The sequence below is a fragment of the Anolis sagrei genome, chromosome 2, assembly GCF_037176765.1.
Source record: "Anolis sagrei isolate rAnoSag1 chromosome 2, rAnoSag1.mat, whole genome shotgun sequence".
NCBI lineage: Eukaryota > Metazoa > Chordata > Lepidosauria > Squamata > Dactyloidae > Anolis > Anolis sagrei.
Genome location: NC_090022.1, coordinates 202343594 through 202366428, shown reverse-complemented (window position 1 = coordinate 202366428; position 22835 = coordinate 202343594). Strand labels below are relative to the sequence as shown.

At 40.9% G+C, this 22835-nt stretch overlaps 1 protein-coding gene across 1 annotated transcript in view; it reads left to right on the top strand.

The window, feature by feature from the left end:
• Positions 1-22835, top strand: part of MOB3B (MOB kinase activator 3B) — a 120489-nt gene that overhangs the window by 41954 nt on the left and 55700 nt on the right. The window contains exon 2 of the mRNA XM_060762537.2: positions 21712-22274. Within this exon, the coding sequence (XP_060618520.1) occupies positions 21857-22274 (418 nt within the window). The 5' untranslated portion in view covers positions 21712-21856. The remainder of the gene's footprint in view (positions 1-21711; positions 22275-22835) is intronic.

Sequence of the window (22835 nt, the reverse complement as noted above, 5' to 3'; positions counted from 1 at the left end):
GAGGGAGTGAGCGAGCTTGTTTTCTGCTTCCTTGGAGACTAGGACGCGGAACAATGGCTTCAAACTACAAGAGAGGAGATTCCATCTGAACACGAGGAAGAACTTCCTGACTGTGAGAGCCGTTCAGCAGTGGAACTCACTGCCCCGGAGTGTGGTGGAGGCTCCTTCTTTGGAAGCTTTTAAACAGAGGCTGGATGGCCATCTGTCAGGGGTGATTTGAATGCAATATTCCTGCTTCTTGGCAAGGGGTTGGACTGGATGGCCCATGAGGTCTCTTCCAACTCTTTGATTCTATGATTCTATTATTCTAATAATAATAATAATCATCATCATTATCATCATCATCATCATCTTTATTTGTACCCTGCCCTATCTTCCCAATGGGGACTCAGGGCAGTTAACAGCATACAACAGCAAATACTCAGTGCAGCAAAGTGCATAGATAAATAGATAAAGGTGGAGGTTCCTCTTACATTAAGTCCAGTTGTGTCTGACTCTGGGGGGTGGTGCTCATCCCCATTTCTAAGCTGATGAGGCAGCGTTGTCCATAGACACCTCCAAGGTCATGTGGCCAGCCTGACAGCAACTAATAAATAAAACTACCATACATTAAATAATAATAATTAAATATCGACATCAAACAATAACAAAGCATTGCAACAAATTAAACACCACTCAACTCAAAATAGCATTGTAACTGAACTATTAACCAAAAGTGAAAATGTGGTGAAGTGCAGATGCTCATTTGAACCACAGCTGCTCAACTTGCTTTCTCTATATTCTGTTTGTTTAGAACCTGTCGGCAAACCTGACCTTTTAACCAGAAGTGCTTAGTTTGGAATTGGCTCAAGCTAATTATTGTATTTATGGGATAGCGTCACCAACTGCTGTTGTTCTGAGGCTGTGGTGTCCAGCTTTGCGGTGAACACAAGTTGACCTCTGATGAAATTCAACTTGCAATGCATTTGCCGCATGTAATTTCTCTGTTCTGTTTAATAGGAGGAATGTAGTCTATATTGTATCAGCCAATGCTTTTGGGCATCTGTGCTATACGCTATACAGTTTTTTTTAATGATCTGAGATAAGCTTCTACTTAGACATACCAGGATTGTTAGATTAATGCCCGTAACAGCAGGAATCCTCAGTTGTTTGGATGCTTTAAGCTGCTTTTCCTGGGCTTTTCAATAATAACTCTCAATACTTACAGAAGTTTTGTCTCATTCGGAAGCAACTTGCTTGGAAAAGAGCAATGCTTTTTTGCAGACTTAAAAAAAACAATTAACTAAACTGTTTTAAATTGCCTGGTTGGAATAAAACATCCCTCTAGCATACAGATAAATTAAAGTAAGGCATGGGGCCCATCACAGTTGACCCTCCACATTCTCTGGGGTTAGGGACACAGGAGCCCCAAAATGTGAAAATAATTGAATAAAGAAATTGTTCTTTTGTTTTACCTGAGAGCACACCTCTCTAGGAATTTCTCGGTCTTCCAGCATGACATTATGGTTGAATTCAGCTGGAAGCTGACCATAGAATCTCACTGGAGGACCTAGAAATCCCCAAAGAGATCTCCAAGTCTTCCAGCATGATTGCAAGAAGTTGACCATAGTGTCATAACTGGAGGATATAACGATTCTTTAGAGAGAACATTTTAATCAAATACATTAATAATTCACTGGCCAACACATATTTTGATGCCTCAAATGTTAGACTTGTTTCTGGGTATATTTGACCTGTGGATTCCAAAAACGATTCCACCAAGCAAAACCAGCCAGGCTTTGAAGCTGCAAGGTCATTCAATGCTAATCAGGGTTAGCTAACAACTCCCAACAAAGGATTCCACCAAGCAAAAACCAGCCAGGCTTTGAAGCTGCAAGACCATTCAATGATCATCAAGGCTAGCTAACACCTCCCAACAAAGGATTCCACCAGGCAGAAACCAGCCAGACTTTGAAGCTGCTAGGCCATTCAATGCTAATCAGGGCCAGGTTTCCCCTATCAGTGCTAGTTTTTGAGATACAGAACATATGCCACATGCCATGCTCTAACTGCTTACCCATAGAAAATCATAATAATCATATCTAAGAAACTAGAGCTGATGCAGTCTATCCAATGCAATTTTCTGAATCAGTGGCCCAAATTACCCAGGAATAGGCCTAAAAACCAAAACGCTAAGAAAGGAAATTGGGACGGGGAGCGGGGATAGTAATCAAATTAGCAAAAGTCAAAACAACAAATGTGAAGATATAGCTGTCCTTCCACTCTCTTTTTATTCTCCTCCTCTTCTTTCACGAGCCATTCACATTACCAGAACTTATTTATTTATTTACAGTATTTATATTCCGCCCTTCTCACCCCGCAGGGGACTCAGGGCGGATTACAATGCACATATGCATGGCAAACATCCACTGCCATTTAGACATACAACATATATAGACAGACCGAGAGGCAATTTAACATTCCACCTTTTTCTGGCTTCGTGAGGATATACTTGATTCGGGCCACAGGGGTAGCTGCTACCTCACCATCCACTTGTTAACTCATTCTTTTGCATGCTGCTGGAAGGTTTTATGGTGTCCTAAATTAGTTAAATTAGCCTCCCCACATAAAGCGGTACCTAACTTTCCTAACTGACAGATGCAACTGTCTTTCGGGCTACATAGGTCAACAGCAAACTAGACTATTAATGGTTGGGAACTTACTCCGACCTGTGCTGGATTCAAACTCATGATCACTCAGTCAGCAGCTGGCTACTAACTAGCTGTGCCACAGCTTGGTCTGATGTATTGCAATACTACTTATCATGATTGTCTATGGGTCGATATTAATCCTTGGATAAGTGACTACAGAGCCCAAGATAGTTTTCAAGAAGGAAAGAAACATTGTAGCAATGGTTACTGGGACATTGTGGGGAAAATTTCCATTCACCCCATATCAGATAGCTTAAGATGCATTGCTCTACAGAGCTTACCAGTTTTCTAGAAAGATATGCGACAAGAGGTCTATATGTCTACTTAGGAAGGACAATCACCACTCCATGGATCTGCTGAAAGAGCCTCTTCATTTAGTAGATATACCTAATGGGATCATGACTGTGGACATTGTTGTGGTGTGCTCCTATCACATGTGATTTGACAGTGATGAGTTCCTTCCCACTCCTTGAACAAACATAAATTACAGCGTCTGTTTGGGAAATTTCTGAACCAAGCGTTTTTCTTTCTGATGAGATAAATGTAAAACTCTGTATCTCTGGAGTGTGCTTGGTATCAGTGTCGACATGTGATAGCATTCTGGAAGGCAAATCCATGTCACAGGTTAAGAAGATGACAACTTAAATGCTGGAAACCGTACTTTTCATGCTTCCACAGTGTAAAGCTGTTTCATTCCACCTTCCCATTAATGAGAGAGCAAATGCGATGGAATTGTTTTATGTCTGGCAGAGGGCAATGCAGAACCAAACAGGTTGGATGACTTATCACATTAGTGAACTTGTATTGAAACCTCTTTGCTCTTTTTTTGGTTTTGTCGCGGGCCAAGCAAAGGATTACATGCAGGTATACGGTTGCCCAGAGCTGGGATATCATATCTTTGCCATGCAGATAAAATACGAGGCTGAGTATCCAGTCACTGCTTCCAGCTGAGCGGGCAGTGAATGCAAGACTTGGCAACATCTTTTTTGGACTGCAATTCCCAGAAGCCACGCTGGCTGGGGGACTCTGGAAACGGTAATCTAGGACAAAATATTATTGTCCTCCATTTGAAACTATTGCAAAAAAGCAGAATTTCCTTCTTCTGATCAAATTGGAGCATAATCCTGAAGACTACTCTTTTCAATAGAGGTAGAAAATTCAATATGCATTTCTCCCCTTCTCTAGCAATAAATGCACAGTAATAATACATAATGCATTGCAATATACAGTATTTACGTTTACAGGTTGGGTATCCCTAATCTGAAATGCTTGGAACCAGAAATGTTTGGGATTTCAGATACACACACACACACACACACACACACACACACACACACGAGGGTTGAATGAAAAGTAATGCCTCCCCCATCATAACCCCTCAACAGATGGCAGTACTGATATGTGGCAGGTACTGGCTTGTTCAGTAGTCTCTCCTCTACAGTTCCATTTTGGCAGGAAGCCTTAACATTGAACAGTTGTGTTGTTAAAGTGCGAAGTATGGAACCCTGCGCAGACGGTCGGTCAATGCGACTTAAGCAACGTGCAGTCATTGAATTCTTGACAGCAGAAGGTGTCACCCCAAAGGAGATTCATCTGAGAATGCAAGCTGTTTATGATGATTGTGTTGATGTGAATATTGTGCGTCATTGGATGAACAAGTTTAAAGATGTTGAGGTGGGAACATCTGACTTGCGTGACAAACGATGAGTTGGACGTCCTGTGACAGCAACCACTGAGTTTCACAAGCAAAAGGTTGACAGTTTGATTCAAGACGATTGTCGTATCACTCAGAAATTTCAAGCATAATTGGCATTTCACAAGAACATGTGGGTCACATTATTGCTTTGCTTGGCTATCGGAAGATCTGTGCACAGTGGGTTGCGGAAACAGGGTGTCGACTTGTTTATCGTTGGCAGAAATGTATCCAATTGTCTGGTGATTATGTGGAAAAGTGAATAGTGATAGTTAAAGAGCACATTCTAAGGATTATTTCTGCGTTTGATTTATTAAACTATTCCCATCCAAACCCAAGTAGCAAAGGTGGAGGCATTACTTTTCATTCAACCCATGTGTGTGTGTGTGTGTGTGTGTATTTATATATATATTAAATTGGAGTACCTTTGTTTGCACACACATATGTAGTGAGAAAGCTTAGAGATGGGACACAAGTCTAATTATGAAATCGAAGTTTCATATATGTGTAGCCTATTTATGTGTACGTTTTTGACAGTTTTGTGCATGAAACAAAATTTGTATGATTGGAAGGCAAAGGTCTCACTATCTCAGTTACCTATATGGATAGTTTTGGATTCTGGATCACAGAATTCCTGATAGGGGGTATTTATTTATTTATTTCAGGCATTTCTATCCCGTCCTTCTCACCTCCGAAGAGGGACTCAGGACAGCTTACAGCAGGCAGTCATTAGATGCCAAAATACAATACATTAAAACACACGGTTACAATTAACACAATTAAAACAATTATAAGCACTCGATTAAAAACAGTTCGCTGGTTCAAAACATAATCCAAATCAGTCCATTGCAGTCCGCTAAAACATTCTTTTCCCAGTTGATCCATTTATTGCACAAATGCTTGATCCCAAAGCCAAGATTTGAGTTTTGTCCAAAAGGTCAGGAAGGAGGGAGCGAATCTAATATCATTGGGGAGAGAGTTCCACAGCCAAGGGGCCACCACAGAGAAGGGCCTGTCTCGTCCCCACCAGTTGTGACTGCGAAGGAGGTGGGACCAAGAGCCGGGCCACCCCAGATGATCTTAACGTCCTTGGTGGTTCGAAGAGGGAAATACGTTCGGACAGGTAAACTGGGATGGAACCATTTAGGGCTTTATAGGCTAAAGCCAGCACTCAGACGCAATAATAATAAGCAATAATTTGCTGTCCTTTCATGATATGTAAAGTCAGCTGCCTGGGGCGATTGCGTCACTGTGCCTATTTATAGGAGTGGCTCTACCAGCTGGTGGTAGAGTATCTGTGTGCAAAACCTATTTATTCTCCCGAAGGTGCATTGTGACTGAGAGCTCTTCATGTTAACATCATCCCACTTAGATGCATAGGCTGAGGAGGAGCTAGGACAGAGAAACTGCGGCTACAACATCAAGGATTATTTTCATAAATGCAATCTCGTGCCCTATGTGAAGCTTGAGTGGGACTGCAAGTAGAGATGTGTGGAACTTGAAGAGAAGTTCAAGTGATATAAGTGGCCCAGGGGGTGTGAAGTGAGGAGTCTTGGAGGCGATGTGATTTCAGCGTGTTTGTAATGCACCTATCTAGAATCGCCTCAATACAAGTGGAGATAAATCCAGCACTTTCCAAGGGTGGATTGCAGAGGATTGGAGTTGATTAATAACTCATCACTGAATCATCCACCTAGTCATTGGTCTGGTATTCTGGAATGTAGTGGCAGTCTAGGGATGAAAGGAACAAATTAATAGAAGTTCCATTAATCAAAGTTTGTATCATAGTGACTTATTATTCAAAGCCCGTATCAGTGCTGTTTTCTGTTTTTACAGGTCTGTTGGAACTTGAGTAGTCTCCCTATCCCCTTTAAAATTAAGCAATAACACACAATGCGAAATATTCATTTTCATTGGGGGGGGGGGGTTCGTGTCATTAGCAACTTCAGAAACTGCAAGTCACTTCTGGTGTGAGAGAATTGGCCATATTCAAGGATGTTGCCCAGGGGATGTCTGGATGTTTTACCATCTAATGGGAGGCTTCTCTCATGTCCCCGCTTGAGAAGCTGGAGCTGACAGATGGAAACTCACCCCGCTCCCTGGATTCGAATCACCAGCGTTTCTGTCAGCAGTCCTGCCGGCACAAGGGTTTAATCCATTGTGCCATCTCATTGTTATGAGATGCACACACAGCATAAACAGAATGTAAACAATTAAATCAACGTCCAAGTATCAAAAAGGAAAGGCTGAATATTTTGAATGTGTGGTTGAATGAAGCCTGAAACTAAATTTATGGTTCTAATAAATCTAGGATCTCAGAATGATTTCTATTGTTTGTCAATTAACTAGCTAAAGCTACTGTTAATTAATTGGGGACATTTTAAATCAGTAAAGGTAAATGTTAGAATCATATAATCATATAGTTGGAAAAGACCTCAAGGGCCAACCAGTTCAACTCATTGCCACACAGAATATACAAATATTTGTTTCTTTTTGCATGCTGCTACTGTTCTGCTGTGCTGAAACCATCATAGAATGTCAAAGAGAAAGAGTCCAGGTGGCTCTTCATATTTGCTAGTTGATATTTTTTCAGATTTGATTACTCTCAAATTTGATTAATAGGGTCTGTAGGAATCTCAAGAGTCCTCCAATGACACTCAGTGGTTCTCAACCTGTGGATTTCCAGGTGTTTTGGCCTACAACTCCCAGAAATCCCAGCCAGTTTACCACTGGTCTACATCAAATAAGGTGTATAAAAAGTGTGATCCCAGTGTGGAGAAGTGACTGCCAATTCTTACGTCTTGCATTGTATACTTGCTGCGTGAAGTGGATATATTTAGATTATCTTCTCTCTACATAATACTAGGCTATTCTTACAAAATGAGAAGTCTCAAACAATCATATTGTAAGGTAGAGATCTGAAGTGGGTTTTGAAGATTTTCCCTGTCATGAAAAAAAAAGTTAAGTGAACTGTCATGGAGACCAAGTAAAAGGAGCTCATTGTATTTCATTTCCTCTTTCATTCTCCAAATCTGTATCATTGTGTGCTGTTTTGGCATTACTGTGGAATCCCTTACTTAAACCTTATGACCCACACATTCTTTGAAATAGTTGTTATGATTTTAGACCATCCTGTCCCAATGCGAACTTCTAGAAATCCCATTTGTGTGAAATGTGGAAATTCTACATGAAGCACCAGATACGTTATCCAGAAAATAGTAGACCATAATTACATTTTTAGAAGCTCCCTCCGGGAGATTCATAATCCTTTAATGAATCTCCCGGTTTTTAAACGCGAAGTATAAAAACCTAGGTGTGTGAGTTCTGAGAAACAACTTTTTTTGATATTACTAAGAATTGATCTCTATACTTCAACTTGCCTTAAAATTAAATGTCATGCAGTGCGTTGGGTGTTGGACAGAGGTTTTAGAGTTTGACCTCAGTGGTAGTGAATTAAACAACTCTCACAGTCAGGAAGTGACTTAAACATCTAAAATGGCTGGGCAACTAGCCAACATAACTAGTGAGAAGGAATGATGAGAGCTGGGGTCTTGAAACATTTCTTTACAAGTTGGATAGATGCAGGAAATGCCGTGGATGTAGCGTACCTGGATTTCAGTAAGGCCTTCGACAAGGTCCCCCATGACCTTCTGGCATTGTTTAAATGGACGAACCCATAGGGTGCTCACCAATGCTTCCTCTTCATCCTGGAAAGAAGTGACGAGCGGAGTGCCGCAGGGTTCCGTCCTGGGCCCGGACCTGTTCAACATCTTTATTAATGACTTAGATGAAGGGTTAGAAGGCAGGATCATCAAGTTTGCAGACGACACTACATTGGGAAGGATAGCCAATACTCCAGAGGACAGGAGCAGGATTCAAAACGATTTGAACAGATTAGAGAGATGGGCCAAAACTAACAAAATGAAGTTCAACAGGAACAAATGCAAGATACTCAGAAAAAATGAAATGCAAAGTTACAGAATGGGGGGTTCCTGGCTCGACAGCAGTCCGTGTGAAAAACATCCTTGAGTCCTTGTGGACAACAAGTTAAACATGAGCCAACAATGTGATGTGGCGGCTAAAAAATCCAATGGGATTTTGGCCTGCGTAAATAGGAGTATAGTGTCTAGATCCAGGGAAGTCATGCTACTCCTCCATTCTGCCTTGGTCAGACCACACCTAAATACTGTGTCCAATTCTGGGCACCACAATTGAAGGGAGATGTTGACAAGCTGGAATGAGTCCAGAGGAGGGCGACTAAAATGATCAAGGGTCTGGAGAACAAGCCCTATGAGAAGAGGCTTAAAGCGTTGGGCATGTTTAGCCAGCAGAAGAGAAGTCTGAGAGGAGACAAGATGAGGGCCATGTATAAATATGTAAGGGGAAGTCATACGGAGGAGGCAGCAGCCTTTTTTTCTGCTGCCCTGGAGACTAGGACGCGAAACAATGGCTTCAAACTACAGGAAAGGAGATTCCACCTGAATATGAGGAAGAACTTCCTGACTGTGAGAGTTGTTCAGCAGGGGAACTCCCTGCCCCAGAATGTGGTGGAGGCTCCTTCTTTGGAGGCTTTTAAGCAGAGACTGGATGGTCATTTGTCGGGGGTGCTTTGAAAAGGAAATGGTGAGAAGGGATAGCAGAGACCTTGAAATTGTCTCTCTGCTTTGAGCACCTAATAGCAGTCATAACAGCTGTGCAGTTCATCTAGTTGTATATTTAAGTTAGTTGAGATTAAATTGCCAGTGAGCAAAGGAAAATTCTCCTGCCTATACTTATAAAAGCAGTTTAGGGTAACTACTTACACAAAGTCTCTACCCACCTCCACCCCCCATACATAGAGAAAAGACTTAAGTTAAATTGTATGAACTTTTTATATGTACTCGTATAGATGCTAAGCTGGAAATGAGTTTTATTTTTCAAACAGAATTTATGATACATCACATCTAAGTGAGAAAGTCTGCGACCAGGTGAACTGCATATTTGCTGAGTCTGCTGTTTAGGTAGTCAGAGCAGATGGGCTATTTCAAGGTCCCTACTATCCTTCCCTAACATTCTCTTTTGCTGAATAAGTTTTGGACAGGGCAGCCTTTCTAATAGAAGCTGCCTTCCAAAACTGGACTGTCCTCTAGCAACCTTTCGAATAAATAAAGGAGAGTTCTCAGTAGAAAAACTCATGTGTTTGTTCTTGCTTGACCTGAGGAAATGAGAAGGTGAAACCTTTTTATGGCACGAACCTTCCCAACCACAGCAGATCAGTCCTGCTATTAGGCTGAATGGGACAGTTGCCAAGGGTAGCAGATGCTGAGTGCCAGGGTGGAGTGGCAAGGCATGGAGGGAAGAGTTGTGTGCCATGCAGCCTGCTTTGTTGCCCTTGCACTTGGAAAGTCATGCTGTCCTTTTGCTTTTCTTTCAGTGTCAGCTGGCAGTTTGCTTGGCATCTGTCTGTTGAATGAATGGGGAGGTTGGCACTTTGTTTGCCTCTTTTTTTTCAGAATGATGGGAAGGGCTGCCCTGAGTGAAGGTAGACAGTTTTGCATCAACTATTTATTTCTGTGTGCATTTTAAGTTCATTTTATGAACACGTGAATATCTGAAATATCACAAAAAGTTATGTTGTAAACTGCTTTGAGTCCCCTCAGGGGTGAGAAAAGCGGTATAGAAATGTAATTAATAATAATAATAATAATAATAATAATAATAATAATAATAATAATATTTTCCTCCAAAAATTAGACCAAACATGAATCTAATGAATATTAGAAATCATAACCCACATCAGAATAAAAAAATAAAGCCTCCTCCCTTAAGATAAGCTAATAACACTGTGTAACAAAATTTGGAAAAAAAGAAATCTGTTCCTGGTTTGAAAGTGTTACCGTGTTTCCCCTAAAATAAGACACTGTCTCATATTTATTTTTCTTCAAGAAGACACACTATGGCTTATTTTCAGAGGAAGTCTTATTTTTTATTAAGTTTGGTAAAACAATCTGCATTTATTTAAATATTGTGCTGAGTAAAACGGCAGCCACAGCTTTACTTCTTCTCCCTGAGGACACACAATTCTTAAAGCAGAGCATCTTGCTCCTCACTTCACTGAGGAGACTTCACAGGGACGGATCGAAGGGAAGCAGTGCCACCAACTGTGGCCGTCAGAGCTGGTCACTCACTCCCCCTCTCACTCATTCGGGGAGGAAGCCTGGCCTGGCCTAAAGGAAGAAAGAACTGAAGGAGAAGGAGAAAAAGGAGGAGGGAAAAGAGGAGGGGGAGAAGGAAGAGGAGGCAGGAAGCCCGAGGGAGGGAGGGAGGCCCGAACTTACCTCCGCCACTGCTGCGGAAAGTTCTTGCATTTCATTTTCTATGTCTCTCTCTATGCCTCAGCTTGTATCACTATGACTTATTTTCAGGGTATGACTTATATTGTGCAAATACTTAGAAATCTTGCTACAGCGTATTTTATGGGTATGTCATATTTTTGGGAAACACAGTATTTCCCATTTAATTGTGTGGTTCTTTGAAAGTAGTTGTTATAATCCATCGGCTGCCACAAACTATATTGTATTGGTTGGGACTTGGATGAGACATACATTGAAAAACTATAGCAAAATGTCCTGCAAGATGTCCCGCAAAAACAAAGTTTTTGCAGTTTAAAAAATCTTTTTCATGTTTTTATGATATTAATCAATTAGGAAATGGCATTTATTTATTTATTTATTTATTTACAGCATTTATACGCCACCCTTCTCACCCTGAAGGGTTATAATCCAGGAATAAAAATTATGTTGCACAGCATAATCATACAAAAATGCATTCTTTCTAGTCCTTTTAGTTCACATAGATTTGTGGTACAGTAAATACAGTCATCCTTCCACATTCGTTGGGGTTAGGGGCACAGGACCCCCATGAAATTGGAAATAATATTAATAAAGACCCCACTATTTTTTATCTGAGATAATATCTCTCAAGAAATCTATAGGTCCTTCTGCACAACTCTGTGGTCAACATCACATATTAATCAAGTCCATAAAAGTTAAACTCTCAAATGTGGAGAGCCAACTGTAAATGCAAAGAGAGACTTTTGTAATATAGGATCATGCTTTCTACACTGTGTCTGATATACTCTTTGCTGATAAGCTAGACAACATTGGCTCATTATTTATGAGTCAGTGGAAGCATCTTCACTCTGTAGTTAGCTTTGTTATCTGAACATAGGCGCCTTCCCCTTTCTGGTTTTTCTCTCTGTGTGAGCAAGTATCTATAATATTTTTCTTCAATTTGCTGGGGGAGAAACAAACCAGAGAGAGGAAGATGCTCCCATTCAGGTGACACTGTAAATGAACCATGGCAAAAAGATTGTTTAGCAATTCCCAGTTGCAAGCGGCAGCTGTTTAGCATTGTGTATATTCCATGACAAGACAGAGTTTTCATAGCTCCCTCACTTGCCATACGATCCAAATCTACTCTACATATATTTGTAAGTATCATGTATTCTGCCACTTTTGTTCTGTTTACTGCAAGATGTACGTTCCACTGCAATGTTCTTCTTTTTTTCACTTATTCTCGGTCTTCTTAAATACCGTGTTTCCCCGAAAATAAGACTTACCTGTAAAATAAGTCGTAGCAGGATTTCTAAGCATGAGTCGCCTGAGGGCTGAGAAAAGCAGTATATAAATAAAGTAAATAAATAAATAATTGTGCAATATAAGCCATGCCCCAAAAATAAGACATAGTGATACAAGCTGAAGCATAGAGGGAGACATAGAAAGTGAAATGCAAGAATTTCTGCAGCGGTGATGGAGGGCAAGACGGGCCTCACTCCCTTGCACTTCTTGCCCCCTCCTCCTTCTTTTTCTCCTTCTCCTTCTGTTCTTTCTTCCCTTTGGGCCAGGCAAGGCTTCCTCCTCGAGTGAGTGAGAGAGGGAGGGAGTCATCGGCTGCGGTTGGTGGCACTGCTTCCCTGCGGCCCGTCCTTCGGGAAGTCTCCTCAGTGAAGTGAGGAGCAGCACGCTCTGCTTTAGGTATTGTGTGTCATCAGGGGGAAGAAGTAAATCTGTGGCTGCCGTTTTACTCAGTATTATATTTGAATAAATGAAGATTGTTATATGTCACGTTTCCTGGGCTCTGTCGGTATGCAGGCAGAGGTTAACCAAACAAACCAGTCTGTGTTAAACTGTTTAATTAAAGTAGCATTTATTTTCTGGCTGCTTTCATAGTCCAAATGTAAAACATAAAGATAGAACTCAGCCACAGAATATAAAACAAAGACTAATAGCAAACACCAATGCAAATTCAAGAGAACACCGTAATCAAAGGGTCCAGTCCAATGATCAAATGCCAAAAGTTCAATGAGTAAAGTTCAGGGATCAAGAATCTATACCGTAGTCAACACCCAGTCCAGAGATTCAAGGTTGCAGGGTTCCAAGAGTTCAAAGGACAGGTCAGGATACTGAAAATCCTGGGGGAAAACCAGCAGCATCTACCACCAAAATAAGACAAATAATTTTCTCCCAAGGTTAGCCCCTTATATTCAGTAACACCCAGTTGCAACCTATCTCTTGCAAGCATCCACCCTTAATTACTTTCACCCATAAACTCTTACAGATTACTCAGCCCTTTAGAACTAAGACTTATATTAACCTTCCATCACCAACTGCTAAGCTTTCCACCACCAACTACCATCAACTACAGAACATGATACATGACATTGTACCATACTTAATAAAAATAAGACCTCCCTTGAAAATAAGCCATAGTGTGTCTTTTTGAGGAAAATAAATATAAAACAGTGTCTTATTTTTAAGGAAACATGGTACCTGAAGGTCAGAGATTCATCTACTATTTAACCTTTTTATAAGTGATCAAAGTGGATTTAAACATGAAGACTAAAGAACTAAACATGATTTGTATCAAAACTACAGAAGAAAAAACATGTTGTTAGTTAAATTTGTAAGGAGCTAATCTGTTTTAGTAACTGGAGCTTGTACGTGCTAAGAACCAAATCTGGTATAAATGTGTTAATTTATTCCTCTGAAAATTGACATAAACAGTTTCTGAAACAATGCACGTGCTTTAGTGCTGGTGGAAGGAGATGCCTGGTCTTACAGACTTTGTTTGAATAATGGCTTTTATTGTTTCGGAATTCTTGCAACTTGGCATAATGGTTGCTCCTTCATCCTTAGCATATTCCCTACAGCTGCAAGGGATTGTTTCCTAATCTCAGATGAGCATGCAGGAATGCTAATGTAATGTTATTTGAGCAAGATGTAATACTAGCAGTCAAAAGTACATTATTCTTATGCTTTTTGGATGCCCTGTCCTCCCAGCAGGGTAGTTTGTATTAGATCTTTCTTCTTTCCAGAATTGATGTTTTTGACTTGACCTGAGTGTTGCTAAACTTGAACAGAATTTTATTTATTCACAGATTTTCTATCCACATGGCCATACATTGTGGAAATACTTAAGTAAAGCCAACTCTTATTGGGTTCAAGGAGGGGCAATGAATGCTGAGATTAATGGGATCTATCCTTTTCATTCTATTCCATTTCTCTTCTACATTACCTTTATGTTATGACTCATGCTCTGATTTATGGGAATGTTGAAGATCCCCGTGGTCCCAAATAAACAGATAATGATTAGAAAAGCCAAAAGAGCGAAAGCCAAAAGTTGCTTACATTCAGTATCCTTTAGGCATGCAGAAATTGTACAAGGACTTGGTAAGCCCTTCCAAAAGTCCAAAAGGATAGCTGTGTCAGCAAAGCTGCAGGAACCAAATTTCTGACAGTGGTGGAGCAATGGTTCCTCAAGGAAAAACACAGCAGTTGTTGGTTTGGGGACTAGCTTCCTTTCCTCGAAGGAGAATATTGTCAGCACAGTGGCAGAAAGTTTCAATTTTTTAAGGTTTACTACTTTCAGATTTCTGGCTAAGGGAAGCTCTATTGCTGTTAAAAGAAACTGTTTGGTTGCATCCCTGGACTACACAAGTCTCCAGTCCTCAATGGGTATATGACTAGATAGGATTACAGTGATGGATTCCTCTCCCCACATTCCTATGCATTTCTCTCTCAAAAGGAGGTTTGTCTTTACTCTTCTTGCTTGCTACTATCTCCTCGCCCTTTGAAGATGTAGCAATTGAATTTCTTTGAGGGATGAGGTAAAATCCTCTTTAAAGGTATTTTTTTTTTTTTGCCTTGGCTTGGCCATGTGGACATTTATTAATTCATTTATTTTATTTACAGCATTTTTATCCCGCCTTTCTCAGCCCAAAGGCGACTCAAGGCAGTGTACAGTTTAGCAACAATTTGATGCCACAACATACATACATACGTACGTACATACATACATTTCAATTAAAAACACTTTATATAACATAATAAAAGTCCATATAAAACCATTACAATTATAATCATCAATGTCTTCCAGTTCAACTCATCCATTTTCATTGTCTAAGCCATTCCATGTTTGTTATTTCATCGTACTGTGTTTATCTGTTATGTTGCATTAGCAAAAGCTTGTTTGAAGTGCCAGGTTTTTATTCTTCCAAAATACATTCTCCATTGCTCTCTCTCTCTCTCTTGGCCTTTGTCTCTCTTCAAGTGAGGATGCATTTTGCCTTTCTCCAGACATTTTGACTTTTTTATCCTTTTTACCTTTCTTAGAATATGAGCTTTGTAAACTAGTTAGCTCCAAGATCTTTTCTATCTAGAATGTATTTCTTTTACTTTAATGAATACTTTGAACCAAAAGTTCTGTCTCTGCAATCCTGTTCCATCCTGTTGAATGGAAGCTAATCCTGACTCACCACATGTAAGTTTCTGCTGGTTATGAAGTGTGTTTCTAGCACTTGCCTATATTTTTGGTGGAATAACCCCAAGTGGGGGTTATTTTTCAGCCTAACAGCTCTGATTCCCAACAGAAACCATTGCTAGTAAAGTAGCAATAGATAGTGGGAAAAGTGGCAAATCCCTGGGATAAGTCGGCTTTGCATACAACTGACATAAAACATAGCTTCACCTCCTTAACTGCGAGCTCCTTGAGAATTGGGAGAGGATCTCTCTCCTGGATTTCTCATAGACGCGTGTACTTTAATACTTCACAAAGTCAGGAAGAATAGATTTGTCTGTCAGGGATAATCAGCTCTCCCATCATGTCTAATTCCCGTGAAATTACAAATGGTATATTCTTACAGTTTGGAGGTTCTAGCAGGGGAGCGCAGCTATCGTAAACCCGGGACCGAAGACTGGAGACCTCTGTTGCAATCCAGAGCAGGGAACGAGGCCCTAAGATAACTATCCACCACACTTGGCTGTGAAAAACAATCCTTTTTTATTGAAGAAAAATGGTTACAAAATAAAGGAAAAATGCAAGTCAAAGGCCACAGCAAAATCAGCAAACATGAATTTAAATGGACAAAGCAAAACCAAAAGCCTCACTGGGAAATACTGGAATCTGTTAGCAATCCACTAACCGTACTTGATATCCTAGAAATCTTCCCAGACTATGGCCAGGGAACCGGGAGAACTGCCAAGGTCTTCATCAATTCTGAAACGATGCCTGAACTGAGACAATCAGCTCGGTGTATTGCAATTAAAACTCAAGAATGGGTTCCGTGAACCGCCCTTCTGTTTTGAAGCCAATGTTTTTAATTCTTGAATTCGGGAGGATCGACGCAAACTGAGTGATTTACTTCTGTCTTCCCAAATTTGGCCCCTTCTGTTGTCATTACAGTTAACAGGTGCAGAAGGGAGGGAAAGTTCAAGGTCTCCCTCTGAAACATTCTCATGAACACTGGTACTTTCATTTTCCAAATCTACAGAAGTTCCTTCCTCACTAATTTCAGGAACATTGGCATTTTCCAAACCTACAGCAGTTTCTTCCTCACTAATTTCAGGAGCATTGGCATCAACAGGTACATTTCCACTAGCATCAGTAAATATACTTTCATTAGCATCAGGAGGAACAAACAGAGAATCAGGTTCAAGTTCAAACTCAGGCTGAACCCCAACAATCTCGGTATACTCCTTCTATACCTGGGACGTCCCCCTCTTCCACCGAGCATTCAGCTTTGGGAGGGACGCACATGGAGCGGTGAGGGAGGAAGGGGACATCCACCTAGCCAGCCAGATCAGCCAAATCAACCCTGGCGATCAATGGGGTGACAGATGTCACAGCCAGATCGGCCTCACATCCGTAATAAATGTAATAAAAACAATAATAAATAGAATAAAATAATAAATGTAATAATAAAAATACAGAAAATAATAAATGTAATAATAGAGTAAAATAATGTAATAATAATAATAGAGTAAAATAATAAATAACCTTGACTTGAGTATAAGCCAAGGGTCCCTAAAAAAGGGACTGAAAAACTAGGCTTATTTTCAAATATATACAGTAAATCTCTCTTAAAATGGTGTAAGAGAGCCACAACAGAGCTTGAAGAAACCCCTCAAGCTGTCCACTTCTGCCTTGGGAAGGAATCCCACCACCATAAAAGATGAAGTGGAAGTTGACATGCTCCCCACCACAATTTAAAATGTATAATGTTGTGTACGTTTGCATCCACAAATCATGAGGTTTGCATATAGTGGGCCCACTGTACCAAATTCCATATCATGTTAGAAGTGAAATGTAGTGAAGATCTCAGTTTCCAGATGTGTCTGGAATATGAAAGGCCTCGGGAGTGAAAGTATAACATAAAGGGACACATAATGGCTAATTTAAATTAGAGTAATGTTAATAACTGAATTCGTTTTGATCATGTTGTTTGTGAGCAGTGTTACTGGATTAAGGCTGTGCTTTAATATAGCACTTTTAATTCCAGTGGAAATTGATACATCGGTTAGTTTCAGTGGCAGTTGGATTGGACTTTTGGACTAATAAGTAACTTATGGTAAATTGTTAAACTGCTGTTTAGGGCACCTTCTTTCATTCTGCTGTATACCTTTCTTTCCCCCAGAAATAGCCTAGCCTCTGTGTGGTGAGAGCAATTGTCACAGCTCTATGTGGGGAATGATTAATGTGTGCCCCTGTGCTAGAAGTCAATGTAACTGGTTGACTTGGAAGTAAATCGATTTGCTGCTCAATTGACTACCAATAAACAAAACCACTGCTTATCTTCCATAACTGTATTCTATTCCTTCTCTTGCATTGAGCCCATTGACTGTAGCATATATGAAATTTGGCTTCCAGTAATACAAGTTTCCCAAGTTCTATGAAACAGTAATTACAGAACATTTTGTATCCTCAGTTTACATAGAGGAGGGGGAAGAGATAGAGGTAATTGTTGGGTTTTCAAATAAACAAAACAACGGGGAAGACTATCACTACAGAAAAAGCTAGGAATGATCTCACAGGGTTGAGTGACTACACAATCCCATGAAAGTCAGATGATATTTTTCTCTGTTTTTTTTATTGTGTACATGGAACAGGAGGAAAGTAGAACAGAGGGATTATATTTCTAACTGGTTTTTATTTGCCATTTTCACCATTTTAGATTTACTTATATCCTTTATGGTCAGTGGGCCATAAAGAACAGATTGATCTTTTGATATGAGAAGTCAAGCATTTCTCAGTTGAGCAACTTCCAAAGGGTACTTCAATAAGAAGAGTTAAGAATAGTGTGAGTAGCCAAGATCAGGAACAGTAACCAAGTGTTTCTCTTGAAATAAAACTTGTTTATTGCTTGCATCCCTTGTCTAAGAGACCATCACAGATTATATGCTTTGCATGGGAGTCCAAAGAACATATCTAGAGATGATTATACCTATCTGAGCCTAAGAGACACCATTGCCAAGGAGAGTGCAGTCTTTGAATTTGTCCAGAGTACTGATTACATTAGTGGTTCCCAACCTGTGGGTCCCCAGATGTTTTGGCCTTCAACTCCCAGAAATCGTAGCAGTTGGTAAACTGGCAGGGATTTCTGGAAGTTGTAAGCCAAAACACTTGGGGACCCACAGGTTGAGAACCACTGAATTACATCCTCACCACAACAGTACCTTTCCATGGTGGTGCAATTGGGTGCTACTATGAAGCAAGTGAGCATGCTGACAGTAGCAATGGTGCAGGGAGGGTCTTGTTTAGCATCAGTCAGGGTTTTGTTTAGCATTGAATATTAAAGTTAGACTTGTCCATACTACCAGAGCCCCCAGTGGCGCAGTGGGTTAAAGTGCTGAGCTACTAAACTTCACTGATTGAAAGGTCACAGGTTTGAATCCGGGGAGCGGCATGAGCTCCCAATGTTAGCCCCAGCTTCAGCCTAGCAGTTTGAAAACATGCAAATGTGAGTAGATCAATAGGTAGGCAATACAGTCTATGAAGGATTGCACTTTACCCACTTCTGTTGTATTGATAGGGGCAGCCAGCTCCTTTGTAGATAGAAATAATAGATTTGAAAAGACAGCTGACACATTGGGTTAAAGCACTGAGCTGCTGAACTTGCCGACCGAAAGGTCGCAGGTTCAAATCCAGGAAGCGGCGTGAGCTCCCAATTTTGGCCCCAGCTTCTTCCAACCTACCAGTTCAAAAACATGCAAATGTGAGTAGATCAATAAGTACCATTCTGGCAGGAAAGTTACCGGCACTCCATGCAGTCATGCCGGCCACATGACCTTGGAAGTGTCTATGGACAATACCGGCTCTTTGGGTTAGAAATGGAGAAGAGCACCAACTCCCAGAGTCAGACACGACTGGATTTAATGTCAGAAGAAAACCTTTACCCTTTACCTGACCATACTATTGTATTTCTGATTTGTGTGATAGGAAGAAAATAAATTCATTTGAAATGTGATGCTGGAGTGGTGTTTTGGACTGTCAAAAAGACTCATAAATTCATCTCAGAACATATTTGGCCAGAAGCTTTGATAGAAATGGACTAAACAGAGACTGTGATATTTTGGACATATTCTAAGAAGATATGACCCACTAGAAAAGACAATAATGTTGGCAATGTAGAAGGTAGTAGGCAAAGAGGAAGACTATATTTCAGGTGGATAAAGGAAGGCATGGCCCTGAGTCTCAGATGTAAGATGTCATCAACAGGGGTGCCAGAAGTCAACTTTGACTGTGATGACGATTCACAACAACATGGCAACTCCAAATGGTTGCTCACAATGTGTCTGCCTAATAAACTTTTATCTTACATGTCCTGTCTAGCATCTTTCAGTCTCATCACCCTCAGAGGCACATTTGGTAGAGAAGTGAGATGTCTTCTGGGTTCCTGCTCCCAGGCTTTGTAGTTCCCTATCAAGGGAATCTAGACTGAGCACTTCTTAATGGTTTTCCACTGGCAAGCAAAACATTTTGATTTAGCAGTTTATTGGCAATTGTAAAAGTGGCTTTTAATGGATTTATATTGCACCTTTTAAAATGGGCTTTTACTTAAAAAACAACAACCTTTCAGCCATACTTTTATACCATAGTTCAATTGTGCTCTCTGATTCTAACATATCTTTTGTTTTCATGTTTATCTGTTTATCTGTTTTTATCTTGAGTCTAATTCTGCACTGCAGAGAGTTGGACTAAGTGGCCTTGTGGCTCCTGCTATGGCTCTGTTTTGTAAATGTAGCCCATCTCTGCAAAACATAGCCAGCTCCTTGCAATTCAAAGTGATAGTATTTTCTTAACTTGGAATGCATCTACTCTGTAGAACTGAGACGGTTTGGCACCACTTTCATTGCCATGGCTTATTGTTATGGGCACTGTAACTTTGTTGGCCTTTTCTGCCAAAGAGTGCTCATGCCTCACCAAACTCTCTTTTTTGTGTGTCAGATGCGACTTGAGAAACTGCATGTCGCTTTTAGCGTGAGAAAATTGGCCATCTGCAAGGACGTTGCCCAGGGGACACCCGGGTGTTTTGATGTTTTACCATCCTTGTGGGAGGCTTCGGATTTCATAGCATTGAGCTATGGCAATTGAAATGATATCGATCTCCAATAATTCTAAAATGTGTAGATGCACTCTTGAAAAATAGCACTACCCTTTCCCCACCTCCTTTTTTCTCCCGCATGCTGCCTATCTTTGGGGTTTCAGATAATCAGCCATATGTTTGGGAAACAAGGCAATCTGTAGACTTTTGCCTTGATCATTTACTGGAAAGTCTGCATAAAGGACATTGGAACTGACCCTTTATTGAAGTCTGAGTTCATTCGATTGGGCCCTAATTCTCTGTGTTGTAGGCTGATATGAGCAACGTTTGATCCTTTATCCCCTAGCTGGAGCCCCCAGTGGCACAATGGGTTAAACCCTTGTGCTGGCAGGATTGAAGACAAACAGGTCGGATGTTCAAATCTGGGGAGAGCACAGATGAGCTCCCTCTGTGAGCTCCAGCTCCTGCGGAGACAGGAGAGAAGCCTCCCACAAGGATGGCAAAATATCAAATCACCTAGGCGTCCCCTGGACAACGTCCTTGCAGACGGCCAGTTCTCTCACACCAGAAGCAACTTGCAATTTCTCAAGTAGCTCCTGACATTAAAAAAAATCCCCCAGCTGACATAGGCAATTATGAAGAATTCTGTGAGTTGCAATGCAGTGTATGAAGGATTGCACTTTACCCACTTCTGTTGTATTCATAGGGGCAACCAACTCCTTCATAGATAGAATTCATAGATTTGAAAAGACAGCTGACACATTGGGTTAAATCACTGAGCTGCTGAACTTGCTGACCAAAAGGTCGCAGGTTCAAATCCAGTGAGTGGTATGAGCTTGGACTATGTTGGTCCCAGCTTATGCCAGCCTAGCAGTTCAAAAACATGCAAATGTGAGTAGATGAATAGGTACTGCTCTGGCAGGAAGGTAACGGCACTCCATGCAGTCATGCCGGCCATATGATCTTGAAAGTGTCTATGGACAACGGCGACTCTTTGTCTTAGAAACGGAGATGTGCACCAAACCCCAGTTGTACACAAGTGGACTTAATGTCAGCGGAAAACCTTTACCTTTTATATTACCTATCAGAAACTAAAGCCTCATTCTCGTTGTGATGATAAACTGACTGGGGTGTAGGACTGCAATACAGGCCCATTTGATAAAATATTCTTTATGCTAGTAGAGAAGCACACCTTTATAACATATTGCGACTGAGTTTGAGTGAGAAGTCAAGAGGATGTAGCTGTCCTTTCCAATACCTACCTGTCTCAATAGGGATGTTTGAAAAGAAAAAGTACAAAGAGAACTTAATTGCTTATCTGGGGACTCATCCACATACATATATCCTCCCAGCCATCTGTTAAGTAAGAACAATTAGACTTCAAGGTAATTTTAAAAAATCACTAGCAAATTGTTGGGTGTCAAACTTAGCACTAACTTGTGGATTTTCCCCCTTCTCTGAACCTTCAGGGACATGAAGTCGCCGAAGAAAACTTTAAGCAGGAAGAGATAGTTGACCAAGGAAGTCTTCTGCAGAGATTGTTCTTCTCTTCCACTTGGATTTACTCTATCATCATTCCAGTGCCTCTTGGCTTGCTCTTGGAAACGACAAGACATGTCCATTGCACTCAAGCAAGTCTTTAATAAAGACAAGACGTTCCGTCCCAAACGGAAATTTGAACCTGGGACTCAGAGGTTTGAACTCCACAAACGGGCCCAAGCCTCTCTGAACTCCGGGGTGGACCTGAAAGGGGCCGTGCAGCTTCCGAACGGAGAAGATCTCAATGACTGGGTCGCGGTCCACGTGGTTGACTTTTTTAACAGGATCAACCTAATCTATGGAACTATCTGCGAGTTCTGCACGGAAAGGACCTGTCCTGTGATGTCTGGTGGCCCAAAATATGAATACCGGTGGCAGGATGACCTGAAATACAAGAAACCAACAGCATTGCCAGCACCGCAGTATATGAACTTTTTGATGGACTGGATTGAAGTGCAGATCAACAATGAAGACATATTTCCGACCAGTGTAGGTAAGAATCACATATCTTTCTGGATTTCCTCTTAGAACATGTTGAATTTGGATTTGGAAATCTCATAATCAATCTCTCAGATATGAAGTTTCTCTCTTTCACATTTGCAGTTTGCATAGAGATGCGTTGTAAATAGTATTGCCATATGTCAGATTTATGTGCTACTTGTTTATCTACCACAGCATTGCCAGGGACCTCGCTCCCCCCCCCCCCCCCCGCTTTCATCTCTTTCTCTTTTCTCCTCATATGTTTTCCCCTCTCCCCTCCCTCCTTCCCTCCTTTTTCTTTCTTTCCCCCTCTCCCTCTGTCCCTTCTTTCCTTTATTTATCTTCTTTTTCTTTCCTTTCCCTTTTCCTCTCCTCCAGCTCACATAATGTCTCTATGTCAACATGGCTCTCTTTTTGGCTCTTTCCTTCCTTCCTCCCTTCCCTTCATACACATGTTACCTTTCTTTCCCAGTGACATCACAGAGGTCCACTTCACCTAGCAACAGCCTTTGTGATACATATGTTTGACTTTTATAGAGATAGAGATTATGTTAGATTAAGTGCATTAAGATAT